Below are 18,707 nucleotides of genomic sequence, written 5' to 3'. Positions count from 1 at the left end.
ATAAATAAAAATTTCAGTCAATATAACACTTATGGTTTACTTTTACTTTACAAAAAAAAATAAAAATAAAAATTTCAGTCAATATAACATTTATGGTTTTGATCTTGCACTGTAAAAGAACTTTCAAAAAAAAAAAAATCGCCTTTTTATACACAACCAATTGTAAGGGTGACCAAATGAGCTAAATTGGATCGGAACCGAGAAGTTTTTCATCTGAAGATCAAATATTGGTAATTATTTTCCTGTTTAATGTGAATTTAAAATAATATGTACATGTATATATATAGTTCATATAAAAAATATTAACTATTAAGTAATATATTGTGTATATAATAATATTAAGTAATATATTAAGTCTTAAATTATTAGCTATTACTAACCAAACTGACCCCTAATTTTGTAAAAAGCTCCATAATGAGAGAGAATTAATTGCCACCCTTTTGAGGGCTTATAGGAGACAAGCCCGGCATCTCTTTGGGTTGGGCCTGTTTGTGGAGCTGCCAGCCCAAGTTTACAATAGGCAGCCCGATCCAGCTCTATGTCACCTTCACCACATATAATATTTATGTTTTTCTTCAAGAGATACCCAAGAGGGCAACTAAGTAAAACTTCTCAGGGCCCTTATGGACCATACTCAAGTAGTTGTAACACTTGTGGTCCCATTTTTATTTTTTTTAAAAAGATAAATACATATAACCTAACTGATAATTTAAAAGTAATGAGATGTCATGATAAGTAACCATGATGTAATAATGCGACAAATATTGTAATTAAGCTCTATATTGAATTCAAAGGATGAAAAGATGGGTAGGCTTTGTGATCCTTCCAAAAGTTAGGTCAAGTTATTAAATTCAGTTCAGAGGGCATTAGTGTGGTCAAATTAATAATTCAGTTCAAAGGGCATTAGTGTGTTCCAATGGGGGCATGGTGGGAGATGGTTAGGAATATTGCTATTATGAGGAGTAGGAAAGTCATTACTTATTAGAAGGTTTGGTGGGTTTCACTACAAATCCTTTTATTGGCTCTACCCTTTCCTTGCTTCACTTATTGCAAACCCAACTAACTTTCCAATTAGTCAAATTGAGTGTGACATCAAAGCATATATATATATATATAGTTAAGTCGGTAAATGTTTTGAAGTTTTACAATAAATTTTTATTTATAGAAAAAAAAAATTATGTAATTAATCTAGACATCAAAAAGGCAATCCTATTGTTTTTACAAAGTTTCTTGTAAATAAAAATTTCATTGAAATAAAAAAATATTTACATCTTTAAGCCAAGGCATACTCTGAACCTCACACCAAAAGATTAAACTAAAAAATTTAAACAACTAATAAAAATATACAATCCCATTAAAATCAAGATATTTACAATTATCAGGAGAAAATATCATTAGTGCCGTCTATTGAATTCATTCAAAAAAAAAAAAAAACTTTTTTAATGATTATGTTAACTTTGGTCATCAAATATTAATAGTTGTATTGATAATTCAATGATACTTACTAAAATAATCATTTAGAATGTATAAGCAAACTCATGAGTTTAAATCGTCATTTTACCAAGTCTGCTCTCAAAGATATTGAAAGGATGAAGAAAAATGCAATCTTTTTTATAATTGCATATTATAATTTGTAATAAGATTGAAGTGATTTTTATTAAAGATCCAAATATGTGATACATAATTAAGATGATTTGACTGTATGATAGAAATATTAATAGATGTACTTTTATAAAGAAAGTTGATAAAATGTAAGAAAATTGTAGTAAAAAGAGATAAAGAGAGAAGACTTTTAGTTTTAGGTACCAATAGATTAGAATTTCGTTACAAAATATATATGATAGCGGACAAAAATAGTTGACTAATTAACATTTATACTATTGATTTTTAGAATTTCGTTACAAAAGATATGATAGAGGACAAAAATAATTGACTAATTAACATTTATGTTATTAATTTTTACTTAATGAGATTAAGACTTGATATATTGTTATTATTAATTATATTTCAATGATAAATAATGTTATAAAAATAAAATAAAAAATCTTGTACATCGTGAAGAGTGAAGGTGGGGGGATTTAATTAATGGGTAACCCAACTTTGTCACATAAAGGAAAGCCCACCGACACCTCCATGGTGATGGTGATTGTGGGGGTGGGGGTACATAGGATTGGGATGAAAAGCCACCGCCAATGTCGTTTCTATCCCATGTCAAACAAATACAGCGGGGTCCCAACACCTCTCTCCAAACCAGCACCTAGCCCATGGTCTTCTGTACTGTGGGTCCCACGCCTCTAAAACTGAAAACAGTATCTTTATGTTGAATACGCCCATATCATAGTTGTAAATCTTAACTTATATTCAACTCATGAACTTATACGTATCATGAAGTATTGATAATCATCGATGAGTTACATCAAGATACATCTGAAATAACACTTTGATTGAGTCACTTAATGACAAAGGATTTATATAGTTAATAAAGTATCAACCTTTGATGTTGTTGAAGATTGACGAAGTTAATTTGTGTTCGCCTGCATCTCTAGTTATGCTTGATTTAGCATCCTTGTTTGCTAGGATTAACCCTTAATCATGTGAGGTTTAAGAACTCAAATCAAGGTATTAAATTTTAATTGGGTTTTATTAAGTTTTAATGTTTAATATTCATTAAATCAATTAAAAAATAAGGGTAGCTTCCCCAACCTTAATAAATCACTGTAACAACTGTTACGTCCTGAGAATAGGAGTAGCAGTTTGACAAAAGCTTTGATCCCAAGATCAAATCTTCATATCAAAAGGCCACTGGTCACTACAGTAATGATTACAGCTTGGAATTGATAAAGAAATGGGTCAAGCATTCCCTAAGTTAAACAAATCAGCACAATTCAATCTTTTTCTACGCTCCAACTAACTTCTGACTGATCCTCAATTCTTTTGGATTCCTCTCTCTCTCTCTCTCAAAACCGCCCTTTTCAGAGGGGAGGTGGGGCTGATACTTCTGTAGGTTTGCTGGATTTGCCTTTTGCTCGATCAGTTTAGACATCTCTAATCACTCATGACAACTGAAGCTATTCCATCAGAACCCCAATCAAAGTTCTGTAATAAACTCAAGGGCTTTGTCTCAAGAAAGGCACCAAAATTGAGTCCTTCCCCTCACCTAACCCTTTGTTGTACTCTCTACACACTGCATTCTCCTTACTTCACTTGTACTGCTTGTGGGTCTCCTCCTGTAATCTAAAACCCCCAATACCCATGTCTTTACTTCTCTGTTTTCTCCAACTCTCGCTTGATTTCTCTTCATTTTCACTTCTCCCTTGGATTGGTTGGGCCAGAAATGGAAGATCTTGAGGGCTGATTTCAGATTGAAGGACATGGGGGTGCCTCTGATTCTCATTTTTAAGCTCGTAATTGTCAGTGCTTTATCAGTTTGTGGATCTGCAGGTAATGGTTTTCTTCTTCCTTGAGTTAATTAGAGATGAACTTGGTTGCTGCTTTTAGTTTCTTGATTAACTCCATTTGGGGGTTCTCAAATTTTGGATTCTGAGTGGAATTAGGATTTGGGATATCAAAATTGAACTTACCTGGGCTTTAGGGATTGGGATAGAGGAATGTGTTTTATGTGGAATTAATTTTGTTAGGAAGCCTCTTTTGATTATGACCAGTGTATATCTCAATTAAGCTTGTTTCATCAAACCGGTTAATTGAGAATTTGCATTTCAATTTTCTATTGCTGTGATCTTTATTCAGAAAAAGCAAAAGGAGGATTTAGAGTCTCCTTTATTCTTTGCAAGCAGATGTGGCTCCAAAAATTGACCACTGCTTTCTTTTCCAGATTGGTAATTTACTGGTGTTTGTAACCTTCAGCAGCTAATCAAGAATCGTTGATGGTGTATTTACCTTTTCAAGAATATGAGCTTTCTATTTATCTCATCTTATTTTCACTTTTCGACATCAAACAGGCAATTGTTTCTTGAATGTCAATATCGAACACTTGAACTTCATTAATGCCTAACAAACTATTTTATGTTGAAAAAAAAAAGGAAAGATATTCCATATTCATCTCAAGTAGGATTAATCTTCAACAATTAATTTCAAGGTGATAATCCTTTGAAGCAAATGCATGCATTTTTATCCCTGAATGAGTTTTGTGTCAGAAGTTCAGTTCTAGATTCCATTTCTCATTTATTTATTTGTTTGATTTTTGTACGATCTGGATGGCATACATGGAAATTAAATTCTTGACTGTGACATATTGGCTTTTCCCCCTTCAGCAGGTTTCTCTATACCTTCACTTGCAGCAGCTTCAGCAGTTCTTCGTTTAAATCTAGGAACACCTGTCCTCAGCTCTCATGAAACCACCAGACCAGGTCAGACATTCCTAGAGAATTGTAACTGTCTCTAAAACATAACATTTATAGATTAGAATATAGATTCCCATTTTTCCTTCACTTCAGCTGGTGCCAATACCTTTAGAATATTTTCGCTGAAGTAATTAAGTTTACATCATTTCATACTCGTGAAAGCGCTTTTGTTAACAATGTCTCCTCATGGCCTTCACTGGATAGCATCCTATGCCAATGAATTACTCACTAGATACTAGTAGATCATAGTTTTGCCTTGCCATCTTGTTGGATATCATCCTGATCAAGGGTGTGTGCATAAGTATGAAAAAGTTATACGCGTCCAAATGCTTACACGCATTGAATGATTGTGCTGTTCTCGAGCAGTTATCTACCTCACTCCTGTCATAGCAGCTTTCAGCTTAGTAATAAAGTCTACATTATAGGGACCCTTCTGAATTGGTGAAGTAGTTAGCTGCCCTCCTCCTCAACATCTTTCAGCTCCATGGTAAAGGCTATATTACAAAGATGAGGGCTTAGTAAATATGATAAAGTAAAAAGTTCCTTTATGAAATTATGCATAAAACTTGAGCACACAAAAAGAAAGAAAGAAAGAAAAGAATTATGCATAAAACACTTATTTCTGAGCACAATAAATTGTATGCTAGAGCCTGAACACCCTTACCATTAATTAAATTAAAGAAAAAGGTATCTAAGAATTCAAAATTTGTCCCTAATCATGTGTCCTTGGATGTGAGAATTGGGTGCCTGACATGTTCACAGACACCGACACCTGAGACCCATACCCAAATCCTTGTAGCATGGGTTAAAGTATTAACCGTAATCAAGTAACAGAATTCCAAACCCACGAGCAAAGCAACAACTGGCTGATTATGTGTACCTCAAAATCCTTGTTAACTGCTGTACTTGTTTCAAAAAGTCCCTGTTAAATCTCAATTTTGTGTTGCTATTTCTTTAACACTGTAATAACTTGTCACCCAGAAAATTATCACCTTCCCATAAGGCCATTCATTTCTCATATATTCTAACAAGGCAGTTTTTCTGGTTGTACCCTTTGGATACATGTATTTTGCACATACAAGGTCTTCATCAAGCCCAACATTTGTCTAATTATTTTCTTAAAATGGATGTTACAAGTACTTTCAGCCATTTAGCCTTATATATTAAAATGAACCAAAACAGATGGTGATAGTTAATACAACCATGAATTCCAATAGAATGTTATACAGGAACTACAGATGTGAAAAATGGAACTGTTGTATTGGGAGAGGAGAAGAGATGTCAATAATCAATTAATCATTGTTTCTATACTCTACAGTAGAAAAAATAGAATTCATATATATGCTTCTGTTATTAGAATTTGAGATATGATTGGTCCAAATAAATGTCACAGGCCCCATTATCTCTCCCATATCAACTTCTCTAAGCTTTGACTGGAAAAGACATGGAATTCAAGCACTACAACCAAATGAAGCATTGCACAATTTGTCACCTAGTTTTACTTATCCCGCTAAAGGTACTTCCATAATTCCACCCAAGTTTTTGTCCTACTCACCTTTATGGATGGAAATGATTTTAATGTGCATCACTCTTGCCAATATAATGTGTTTTTTCTTGCAGCCCCTTTTCAGCACCAGGCTGTGAAGCACCCCATGAAAGCATTTGCTCCTTCAGTATCATCTCTAAGACATCATGCAAAAAATTCAGTGCATGGTTCTGCATCTTCATCGTCATTCTCATTTTATAAGCATCATCATGCAAAGAACAAAACTAGCTTGGCTCCTAAAGAATCTAAATATCATCCTTCATCCACTTATAGTCGTGAAGGTAAGATGTTTCGATTGAGGAGCATTAATCAACTTAGTTCATGAGCATTACTGTGAAAAATTCATGTCAAAATTCTTTTGCCCTTTCAATTCTTTCTTACAAAGGTTTAGGCCCTTCAATCTCCCCTTTACATTCTCCCTCTCCTTCTACAACAAGGCAAAGTTATCCTGTACCTGCACCATCACCAGCAGCCACACCAGGCCAATTTAACAGTATGGCAAGACTTCTATTTATTTTCCATTTGTTTCTTGTTGGAGCCTATACTTCAGTTACATCAATACTAACGTGTCTACATGGTGGTCATTTTCTGTTTGTGGAAGTGCTTATCCGTCCGCCTACAATATCTCCACAGAGCTCTTCAGTTAAAAAGAAGGCTACTCCACCATCGTCACCACTTTTCTCGTTGCCACCTCCTCCTCCTAATGAAGGTATGCTTGTATATACAAGTTGTTCTCCGTTGTGCAAGTCTGGCTGCATTACTTTCAGATTTGGTGATTAAAACTACTTCACGTGTTCATAGAAATTAAGAATTTTCTTATTGTATTTGTAGATTGTACATCAGTGACATGCACAGAGCCATTGACATATACAGCTCCTGGATCACCCTGTGGTTGTGTGTGGCCAATTGAAGTTAGACTGTCCCTTAGCATTGCCTTGTACACATTCTTCCCTTTGGTCTCTGAACTGGCCAAGGAAATTGCTTCCAGTGTTGCACTTAACCAAAGTCAAGTTCGCATTATGGGGGCAAATGCAGCCAGCCAACAGCTAGAGAAAACAATTGCTCTCATCAACTTGGTTCCATCAAGAGAACATTTTGACGCATCTACTGCATTCTTGATCTACAGGAAATTCTGGCACAAACAGGTTTTAATAAAGACTTCACTCTTTGGTGCCTATGAAGTGGTATACGTCCGTTATCCAGGTTGTGCATTGATCTTCAGATTGTAGGATTGTCTTTGGAAGACTTCAACAAAGATATACAATGTTCATCTCACACAAGCGTTTTAACAATTTAAAGCAAACTATATTATTAGAAACTTAAATTCTACTAAAAGACATTGATAACCAATTTCTCAAAAAGTATGTTATTTGAAAATCTGCACAGAACATTGGACTCAGCTGAATTCTTATTATTTCTTTGAGCACAATGCACTATGCCTCCTTTTTGTGTGTCATATGAAACCTTCTAACTAGACCATTGAATTCAATAGCTTCAATAAATAATTTTCAGTTCTTCCTTGAATTGGTTTCACAAACTTCTTAAGCTTCTATAGAGGTATTTTTGGGTCTGTATACACTGCTGAACTTTTGACCTCAACAGGTCTTCCACCATCTCCTCCTTCAATCCCTTCAAGCATCAGTACTATAGATAGTCATCCATATCCTGGCCAGGACAATGATGCAAGTATGATAAAACCTTTAGGTGTTGATGTGCCAAGGAAAAAGAAGGAAAGTTCTAATGGAAGTATGATTGCTGTAATTGTTCTATCATCTGTTACAGCTTTTGTTGTATGCACAGCAGTTATTTGGCTTTTGCTGTTCAAATCTGGCTGCATGCATCAACCAGCACAAGCTCCACATATTTTAATATCCTCCAACAGAAAACCATCAGGTAATCGATTCTGTTAAAACGATAAAATTCATTACATATTTTAGGAAGTTGAAATTTATAGAAACTATGTTATGCAGCTGCTTGAACATGATTTTATCTGTTACAATCAAAGAATATGTGAACTAAGTGAAGATGCAAATGCCGTAATAATTTACATTTACTTGTCTACATATATATGTATATAAAAATGTACATTTTTCCTACTCAAGAATCACAATTATGGAAATTTCTTAAACACTTGCCTACTCAAGAGTCTTAATTTTCTGTTTTTGTATTCAACTCAACTCAATATTGCCTGATTCAAGTTTCTTAGCTCAGCTAGATAAATTCAGTTCTTCTAGCTGGCTCTGTTGATATATATATTCCAAATCAGATCCAAGAAAATCATGTATTTTGCTTCAGCCTCAGCCAATAAAATTATTGGCCTTTCAGAACCTTCAATCTAGAAAAAACAATCACTCTTTACCGGCACAATTGTTGGCCTATGTGCACATGTTATCCTTGATTAGTGCCATTTATAATGTCCTACAACTGCATCCATATCATATTATTTTCTGTAGAAACTGGAATCTCTTGTTCCTCCTTTTTTCTTACTCAAACCCTAGAGAATAGATTACAATATATACATAAACTTCGGCTAAGATTTCCTAAAAAATCTCCTAGACTTTAGCTTCTAGATATTAGGATGAGGACTCCTAATTTTTAGGACTAGATTATACACTAGATTAATTCATAAGATAAACAAAATACATGAACAGATAAATAAGATAACTCTAAAGATGATAAGCTCTTCTTCCAAATAAGATGATAAGCCTAAGCAGCCCATTCTTCATTCACGACACTAGCAGATAGAAAGCATGTAGGACATTGTGATGCACAACTGTAATTCTACACTCCCTCTCAAGCTGGGCTGTGTATATCAAGCATACCCAGCTTGGACTTCAGTTTCTCAAAGGTCTGTCTCGACAGTGCTTTTGTTAGAATATTCGCAGTTTGAGACACTGTTGGAATATAAGTTAAGTTCACCATACCTGCTTCCACCTTTTCTTTAATGAAGTGTCGATCCAATTCTATGTGCTTGGTTCGATCATGATGGACTGAATCTTTTGCAGTACTTATTGTGGCCTTGTTATCACATAATACTCTCATAGACATACTGATTTGCATGTTTAGCTCCCTTAGCAGCCTCATAAGCCATATTCCTTCACATATTCCATGAGACATGGCCCGATATTCTGCTTCAGCACTACTTCTTGCAACCATTGACTGTTTTTTGCTCCTCCATGTAACAAGGTTTCCCCAAACATAGGAACAATAGCTTGTTATAGATCGTCGGTCACTTATGGAACCAGCCCAGTCTGCATCAGTGAACACATCTATTCCTTTATTTTCTGTTTTCTTGAAGTATAGTCCCTCACCTGGATTTCTTTTTAGATACTGAAGAATTCGATGAACAGCCTTAAGATGCACTTTTGTTGGATTATTCATGCTTCGACTTACCATGCCCACTGCAAATCCGATGTCAGGTCGAGTATGGAAGAGGTAGATTAGTTTTCCCACAAGCCGTTGGTATCTCTCTTTGTCTGTTAATCTATCTCCTTGAATTTCATCAAACTTGTAGGCTGCATCCATTGGAGTTTCAACTGGTTTGCACCCAATCATATCTGTCTCCTTTAATAAGTCTAACACGTATTTCCTTTGGGTCACAGAAATTCCCTTTTTTGATCGAGCTATTTCCATCCCGAGAAATTACTTTAGGAATCCCAAGTCTTTTACTTCAAATTCCTTTGCTAACAGTCTCTTTGCATTACTAATTTCTTCATTGAAATCTCTTGTGATAATTATATCATCCACATACATAATAATAATAGCTCTTTTCCCTTCCTTTGAAAATTTCACAAATAATATATGATCAGATTGGCATTGGAGGAATTCATACCTTTTTAGAACTCTAGTGAGTCGGTCAAACCATGCTCTTGGAGATTGCTTAAGCCCGTATAATGATTTTCTGAGTTTGCATACTTTCCCATCCTTACCTTGGTTATCAAATCCTGGAGGTATTTCCATATACACGTCTTCTTCCAAGTCACCATTTAAAAAGGCATTCTTGATGTCGAGTTGGTGAAGTGGCCAATCAAGTTTGCTGCTAAGGTAAGTAGGACTCGAAATGAATTTAATTTGGCCACTGGAGCAAATGTCTCCTCGTAGTCTATTCCATAGATTGGGTGAATCCTTTGGCAACTAGTCAGGCCTTGAATCAGTTTAAACTTCCATCAGCATTATATTTAACTGTAAAAATCCACTTGCAACCAACTGGTTACTTACCTTTGGGAAGATCAGTTATCACCCAGGTGCCATTCTTTTCAAGTGCTGTAATTTCATCCATTACTGCCATCTTCCACTTAGGTTCCCTGAGAGCTTCATAAATATCCTTTGGAATCTGTACATTGTCCAATTGGGTAGAAAATGCACGAAAACTGGGCGATAATTTGTCATATGAGACAAATTTCGCTATTGGATGTCGGGTACAGGATTTGACTCCTTTCCGCAGGGCTATAGGCTGTTTAAATCAGCTGAGATCTCCTGTACTTGGGTTTCAATGTTAGCTTCAGGAGTAGGAATATAAAGTATATTACCTGTATCAACTTCAGGAGGTTCAAAATTTGGAGTTGATTCTTGGTCAGTGGTGGGTATGTTGCAATGCTCTACTTTCCCTTGAGTTTTTTGACGCCTTGAATACACAATCAGCTCCTTAGGATCATTGGAAGGCTAAAGTAGAGGGGTTATAGAGGTAGGTTGAAGATCCTGAAACTAATATTCCTCATGAGGGTGATGCTTCCCCTGAATATCAATTCTGGTGTAAAAAGGTTGATTTTCGAAGAAGGTAATATCCATAGTGTTGTAAAATTTTCTGGTGGCTGGAGAATAGTATTTGTAAACCCCTTGATGAGATGAATATCCAAGAAAGACACACTTAATAGATTTTGGATCAAGTTTGCTGCGTTGCGGCTGAGTATTATGAATAAATGCAGTGCACCCAAATACTTTTAGGGGAATGGATGAGAGTAATTTGGTGTGAGGGTAGGTTTTAAGAAGAGTTTGAGATGGGGTTTTGAAGTTCAACACATGAGAAGGCATCCGGTTTATAAGGTAGGTGGCAGTGAGGACTGCTTCACCCCAAAGATGTTTAGGGATGTTGGATGTTAACATAAGAGATCTGGTGACTTCCAAAAGGTGTCTATTTTTCCTTTCGGCAACTCCATTTTGTTGTGGAGTGTCAACACACGAAGTTTGGTGAATAATACCATGTTTGGATAGGTAGGCATTAAGATTGGAATGGAAATACTCCTGCCCATTGTCAGTTTTGAACACTTGAATCTTGGTTTGAAACTGATTCATGATCATGCTGTGGAAATGTTCAAAAATATTTCCAAGTTCTGATTTCTCTTTCATTAGGAACACCCAAGTGAGTCTAGTGTGGTCATCAATGAATGTGACAAACCACTTAGCACCGGTGATATTGTGGACCCTAGATGGCCCCCAAATATCACTATGTATCATAGAAAAAGGATGCGAGGATTTGTAAGAACGAGTAGGATATGTAGCACGAGTATGCTTAGAAAGTTGACAAATCTCACATTGATAAAGAACAGCCTTCTTATTGAATAATGAGGGAAATAATTTCTTGAGATACATGAAATTTGGATGTCCTAATCGATAATGCCACAACATGGCTGGACTAAGGGTATTTAAGCTAGAGTTTAGTGCACTACATGGTTTTGGACTTGATTGTGATAGTTGAACATCTTCAACTCGAAGTAAGTAGAGTCCTGAACACATCTTAGCACTGCCAATCCTCTTCTCTGAGTCCAATTCCTGAAATTCACACAAGTTGGAAGAGAATTTAGTGATGCAGTTTCTCTCTTTGTCAGCTTACTCACTGAAAGTAAGTTACAATTGAGATTAGGGACATAAAGAACTGATTCAAGGTTGATGCTCCCTAAAATCATAACAGATCCTATGCCTTTTACTTGGGATAGAGTTCCATCTGCTATGCGGACAGTATACTTACTATCAGAACAAGAAGTATACTTGTTAAATAAAGATATATGTCCTGTGATATGATCTGTTGCACCTAAGTCAACTATCCAGGCCTTTGGATTTTCTTGTTGGACACTTAGGGCATGACGGAAGTTACCTTTTGAGGCTAGTGTACTAGATCCAGTAGAATTATTTTGAAGAGTCTGTTGCAGTATCTTTTGAAGGGCTTCTAGTTGTTCTTTACTGAAGGGATTGGCCTCGGCGTTTATTTGTGATTCAACAGTATTTCCACGTCCTTCTTTCTCTCGGGCTGGTTTCCAGTTTGCTAGTTTGCCATGAAACTTCCAATATATATCCTTAGTATGCCCAATTTTCTTACAGTGTTCGCACACTGGTCTGTTCTTCTGCTATTTGTCTCGATTGGAGGAATTTCCTTGGGCTATCATGGCAGAGTTTTCAGCTAGGAGAAAAGGGTGATGTGATCCCAGCATTAGTTTCTTCCAGCTTTCCTCCCTACAGACTTCTGAGAAAACTTCCTTGACACTAGGAAGAGGCTTAATACTTAGTATTCTTCCCCTCACATCATCCAGATCTTTGTTGAGTCCAAGGAGGAATTGGTAGACTTGATCTTTTTCAACAATCTTCTTGTATTGTTGAGAATCTTTTGAACACTTCCACGATTTTTCTTCAAGAATATCCAGCTGCTGCCATTGGCGAGTTAAAGCATTGAAATAGTCTGTTACAGACATATCTCTTTGCCTTAATTCATGAAGCACACTCTTTATTCCGAACACCTCTGATGTATTATCAACATTGGAGTAAGTCTCCTTAACCGCATCCCATATCTCCTTTGTGGTTTTATAATACAAGAAGTTCTCTCCTGTTGCATTCGTCATGGAGTTTATTAACCATGACATGACCATGCTGTTTTCTACCTTCCAAATCTTGTAGGTAGGATCGGTTTCTTGAGGTTGCACTACAGTTCCGGTGAGGTAATCTTCCTTGCCTCTTCCACAGACGAACAACATGACTGATCGTGACCATTGGATGAAGTTTTGGCCATTCAATTTGTGTCCAGTAATCTGAAGAATAGGACCTTCAGGGATGCTGGACATTGGAACGACCATTCCTCTGGATCCGGACGATACTTCAGATGCTGAAATCTTGCCTGTGTTAGCCATGACGGCTTATCAGAAACAAGCCCGCAATGGATTAGATTTACTGCTCTGATACCATGTAGAAACTGGAACCTCTTGTTCCTCCTTTTTTCTTACTCAAATCCTAGAGAATAGATTATAATATATACATAAACTTCGGCTAAGATTTCCTAAAAATTCTCCTAGACTTTAGCTTCTAGATATTAGGATGAGGACTCCTAATTTTTAGGACTAGATTATACACTAGATTAATTCATAAGATAAACAAAATACATGAACAGATAAATAAGATAACTCTAAAGATGATAAGCTCTTCTTCCAAATAAGATGATAAGCCTAAGCAGCCCATTCTTCATTCACGGCACTAGCAGATAGAAAGCATGTAGGACATTGTGATGCACAGCTGGAATTCTACATTTTCCTTGGAAGGGAATCATCCATCTCAACATTTGCAGTTCTAGTATGACTGTCTTCTGAAGATCTTGTTTCATGTATTTCATCTTGAATCTGGTTGCATATCTTGATTCTATGAGGCAAGTTTATTTACTCTTAATTTCTGGTTAACTTGGTCTAGAATACCAGAGGGTCATCATTTCATTTATGCCAAGTTCTTTTTAAGACAATAACGAACATGAATTCAGCAGGGGATGCCAGATCGACATTTGGAAGCAGGACCAGTTCTGCATCTCGGTCCTTGAGTTCTAGCTTGTTTGCATATACAGGAACTGCCAAGATTTTCAACCTACATGAAATAGAGAGAGCCACAGATCATTTTGATGGAACAAGGATACTCGGGGAAGGTGGGTTTGGACTTGTCTATAGTGGCCTTCTTGATGATGGACGGAACGTAGCTGTGAAAGTTCTCAAGAGAGATGACCATCAGGGCACCCGTGAGTTCTTAGCAGAAGTTGAGATGCTTAGTCGTCTGCACCACAGAAACTTGGTCAAATTAATTGGTATTTGCACTGAAGAACATACTCGCTGCCTGATCTATGAACTAATTCCCAATGGAAGTGTCGAATCCCATTTACATGGTAGATACCTATTGAAATGATATTCTAAGATCTTTGCAGTTATTTGATCAAAGTTCTCCATTTTCATTTCTAGCCAACTAGATGTGTTCTCATTGTTTTCTTTTCACGTGCTTTCAGGAGTTGACAAGGCAGCTGCCCCTCTTGATTGGGGTTCTCGAATGAAGATTGCCCTCGGTGCAGCACGGGGTTTGGCTTACCTGCATGAAGACTCAAGCCCTCGTGTTATACATAGGGACTTCAAGTCCAGCAACATTTTGTTAGAACATGATTTTACACCAAAAGTTTCAGATTTTGGATTGGCTAGATCCGCATTGGAAGAGGGAAACAAACACATCTCGACACATGTCATGGGAACTTTTGGGTAAGAACTCTTATTCTCGAAGCGTTGTTTCATATGTCCTAACACCCTATTATTGTATGAATATGAACAGTAGTTATGGTAATTAATGGTAATGGCACCGGTAGCAGGGACTGGAGTCAATAAAATTTTGTCCTAGGACTAAATTAACAATGTAAGATCCACGTCATACTCATCATGCCAGTAGATGTAAGAACTTACCTAGCAAAGTCCTACTAATCTTACTATAAAAAAAAAAAAAAAAGAGGACCTGTTGATGAAGGATGAGGAGAACAGAAAAGAAGGCAGAGAAGAGAACAGTGAGACAATTAGAAGAATAGCGAGAGAAGAACACAAAAATGAGACAGAAGATGAAACTGGAGGCAGAGATTCTATGGAGGAAATTAGATATTCGATATTCAACACATAGTAATTCAATCATCTAGATTAGCTTTACGTTTGTCAAGTATTTATATGTATCCACTTAATCATACTAATCTGAGAATCACAATTTCAAACAATATAATTGAAAGAGGAAAAAAATCCTAATGCTGCAATATTCCTAAATAAACGAGGGCCTGAAATTTTCGATGCTTCTGTTCTTGGTTGCTGAGCTTGAGATTGAAACAAAAAATGGCATCCTGCACAGTGAAAAGCACAAGTGTATTCATGCTGCTGGCCTTGAACTAAGGAGATGATTCCCTCTTCTGTTCATTATTTGCCTCTGCTTGAACATACAAGGATTCAATCAGTATCAGTATAGTTCAGTGCCTAAATATCTGCCATGGTGTTTTTCTGCTCTTAATTCTTCGACCTTCTTGTCTGGTGAACGTTCTTTTCTGCAGTTACTTGGCTCCAGAATACGCAATGACCGGTCATCTTCTGGTGAAGAGCGATGTTTACAGCTATGGTGTAGTCCTCCTCGAGCTCCTAACAGGAAGAAAGCCTGTAGACTTGTCACAGCCTCCAGGTCAAGAGAATCTGGTTGCTTGGGCTCGTCCTCTCCTCACAACCAGGGAGGGTTTAGAAATGATCATCGACCCTGCTCTGAAGCCAAACATTCCATATGATAATGCAGCCAAGGTAGCGGCAATTGCGTCAATGTGTGTGCAACCAGAAGTGTCGCACCGTCCTTTCATGGGGGAAGTTGTTCAGGCCTTGAATCTTGTCTGCAGTGAGTTTGATGACATAAAAGAGCCGGCATCAAGAACTTGCAGCCAGGATGAACTCTCTATCGATTTGGAAATGAAGACTAGTGGAGTTTCAAGTGAGCTCATGAGAGCCTCAGTCGGCCATTATCCAATACCTGGCAATGATGATTCTATCTTTGATGCGAAGCCGGCGTTATCAGCTTCAGACTTTGTTAGTGCATCGGCTAGGTTTGAAGAAGAGGAGCATGGATCTTTTAGAAAGCAATATAATTCTGCACCTCTGGGAATGGGAAGAGGAAGGCCATTCTGGCAAAGGTTAAGAGGGCTCTCTCGGGGCACCATGAGCGAGCGAGGATTTTCGCTAAGACTATGGCCTGGATCTCGTTAAACCTTTCCAATCTGCACCACCATAACGAAAGCTCTCGACATGACTGAAACAACGCATGAATTGCAGTCGCCTTCAGTTCTCGTCGGTTTCTCTGTGGCAGTGAAGCATTCAAAAACCTGGAATCACCGAACCAGAACAGATGATATTCATGAGCATTGGATGAATATCTTGGGTTTTTCCGGGTGATCCTGCTATTGTGCATAACAGTTTCTCTGTTGCAAATGGTGAAGTGTCTTGTGTTTTCTTTGTTTGCATGAATTGAGAGACTCTTTGAATCCTTTGTGAACCTTTTACTTAATCAGCCTACTTCTGTAAGCGTGCATGTGCCTCCTTCACTTGAGATAGTGATTTAAGCAGCAGCCTACGAACCTCATTTCTTGAGAAACCTCCTACCATTTGTGTCTGTTAATCTCTTGTTGCATTTTAGCTGGCAGCATCTCTGATGCATTAGACTCTTCTTTTTGTAATGGTTAGGGTTTGGTCCGAATTAGATTGGATCGACCCTATACTAGACCGATTCTGGACAAGAAAGGCTTCAGGGATGGATCTGAGGAGAGCTGACCCCCAAATTTATAGGTCATTTTAGATCCCTCCTCAAATGGTCTAGATCCACATGACAAATCTGAGGGAGGGTTGAGATTGACATGTGCTGCAACTTATGTTTGCCCCTAGATTCGCTCTTGGTTTTGGATATTTTTTTCTTGTTTTTTAACATAACTTTTTTTAAGAAATACATATATATATATCATTTAGACAAAAAAATTTATAAAAAAATTTAAATAAGAATAAACATGTTTATATTTTAATAATGTATTAATATATATATTATGTTATTATTTAATTTCAACCGATTGAAATTAAAATATGGACTGAGGACCGGATCGATTGGTCTAAATTGAAATTTGAACACCTCTATCCATAACTTTTAAATTATAAAAGTTGTTTAAATTATGTCTCCGTAGCTGTTGAAGCGGTAGATTCTGATTTGGACTGAGTCAAGGTTGCACATATTTGTTTTTTGTTTGTTTGTTCTATTTTCTTGGTGTTTGTTAATAGCAACGGCAAGATAGAATAGTCAATTAATTAGTGCCTTAGTGTGTGGCATATTTTTAGTTTTTTTTATTCTTAGTTGATCTATTTAAACAGTGAAATCATTTCAATAAAGATCTCATTTTCTTGTGTGGCCTATTCTTGCTCTCTGTAATTTCTATGTTTGCAGAATAAACTTCTGCAATCTTCAATTGAATATTCCAACAATGTGGTATCAAAGCAGTCTTCTTACGGGACTTGTGAGTATTTCCAAATGCCTCCCATTGAAAGGCCCAACCAATATTCCAGCAAATCTGTTATACAATGGATTCAGATTCACCATTTACAGTAGTTGCACCACCTGTATTTGATGGTGAAAATTATCAAGTCTGGGCAGTTAGAATAAAGGCTTACTTGGATTCAAGTGATCTTTGGGAGGCTGTTGAAGTGGATTACGAGATTCCTCCATTGCCTAACAATCCAACACTTGCTCAAATCAGACATCACAAAGAAAGAAGGCAAAGGAAGTCAAAGGCAAAATCATGCCTGTTTTCTGCTGTCTCATCAACAATCTTTACCAGGATTATGACCCTAAAATCAGCCAAGGAAATCTGGGACTTCCTCAAGCAAGAGTATGAAGGCAATGAGAGAGTCAAAGGAATGGAAGTGCTGAATTTGATCAGGGAATTTGAGATGCAGAAGATGAAAGAGTTAGAAACAATTAAGGAGTATGCTGACAGGCTCCTCAGCATTGCTAATCGGGTAAGATTGTTGAAATCTGAAATGCCTAATAGTAGGATTGTACAAAAAATCCTAGTTACAGTGCCTGAAAAATTTGAGGCAACAATTTCCTCATTGGAGAATTCTAAAGATCTGTCAAGTATTACTTTGGCAGAATTATTAAATGCATTGCAGACACAAGAACAAAGAAGACTCATGAGGCAAGAAGGTGCAATTGAAGGTGCCCTACAAGCTAAGTTCTAAAGCAAAGGAAAGAAAAAAAATGAAAAAAAGAAGAATGTTGATGCAAATGAGGTTGTTGCTAATGAAAATGGTAGTAATAGTGGCTACAAGAAGAAAAATTATCCTCATTGTCATCACTGTGGCAAGAAAAGGCATCCTCCTTTCAAATGTTGGAAAAGGCCAGATGTGAAGTGTCGTAAATGCAACAAAATGGGGCCTCATGAGAAGATCTACAAAAGCAACTCTCAGCAACAGAATGAAGCTCAAGTTGCAAACCAACAAGAGGAGGATGAACAGTTGTTTGTAGCCACATGCTTTGCTGGATGTAGCCCAAGTGAAAATTGGCTCATTGATAGTGGTTGTACTAGCCATATGACTCATGATCAACAACTTTTTAAGGAGCTTGATAGATCTGAAGTGTCAAGAGTTAGAATTGGCAATGGTGAGCATATTGTAGTCAAAGGAAAGGAAACAGTAGCCATTGAAACCTGCACAGGTACAAAGATAATTTCTGATGTTTTATTTGTGCCTGACATTGATCAAAATTTGCTAAGTGTTGGATAGTTGCTAGAAAAGGGTTTCAAAGTAATTTTTGAAGATAAGCAATGTCTGATCAAAGATGAAAGTGACCAGGAGATGTTCAAAATCAAAATGAGAGGCAAATGTTTTTCTCTAGGCCCAATAGAGGATGAACAGGTAGCCTATCCTATTTCAGTAAAAAATGCAGAGACCTAGCACAAAAGGCTAGGCCATTTCCATCATGTTGCAGTGTTATTTATGCAAAGGAAGGAGCTAGTTCGGGGCTTA

The 18,707-nt window shown here is 36.9% G+C and overlaps 2 protein-coding genes across 3 annotated transcripts; both read left to right on the top strand.

Annotated features, from left to right (window-relative positions):
• The first annotated feature begins 2,746 nt into the window (after positions 1-2,746).
• LOC127794428 (receptor-like serine/threonine-protein kinase ALE2) lies at positions 2,747-16,329 on the top strand. Of its 2 annotated transcripts, none has more exons than XM_052325490.1 (11): positions 2,747-3,441; positions 4,272-4,367; positions 5,755-5,877; positions 5,982-6,188; positions 6,293-6,400; positions 6,509-6,616; positions 6,739-7,110; positions 7,510-7,800; positions 13,640-14,032; positions 14,150-14,393; positions 15,215-16,329. In XM_052325490.1, exons 1-11 carry the CDS (start codon positions 3,372-3,374, stop codon positions 15,906-15,908), a joined length of 2,706 nt encoding a protein of 901 aa, XP_052181450.1. In that variant the 5' UTR covers positions 2,747-3,371; the 3' UTR covers positions 15,909-16,329. The 2 variants fall into 2 exon arrangements, with proteins under 2 accessions (XP_052181450.1, XP_052181451.1); XM_052325491.1 differs by having other exon boundaries at positions 2,748-3,441; positions 13,643-14,032.
• Positions 16,330-17,261: 932 nt separating this feature from the next.
• Positions 17,262-17,921, top strand: LOC127794845 (uncharacterized). The gene has a single exon (XM_052326100.1). It carries the CDS (start codon positions 17,262-17,264, stop codon positions 17,919-17,921), a length of 660 nt encoding a protein of 219 aa, XP_052182060.1.
• The last annotated feature ends 786 nt before the right edge of the window (positions 17,922-18,707 follow it).

Source organism: Diospyros lotus, chromosome 2 (genome assembly GCF_014633365.1).
Source record: "Diospyros lotus cultivar Yz01 chromosome 2, ASM1463336v1, whole genome shotgun sequence".
Classification (NCBI taxonomy): Eukaryota; Viridiplantae; Streptophyta; class Magnoliopsida; order Ericales; family Ebenaceae; genus Diospyros; species Diospyros lotus.
This window is presented reverse-complemented; position numbering and strand designations above follow the sequence as displayed.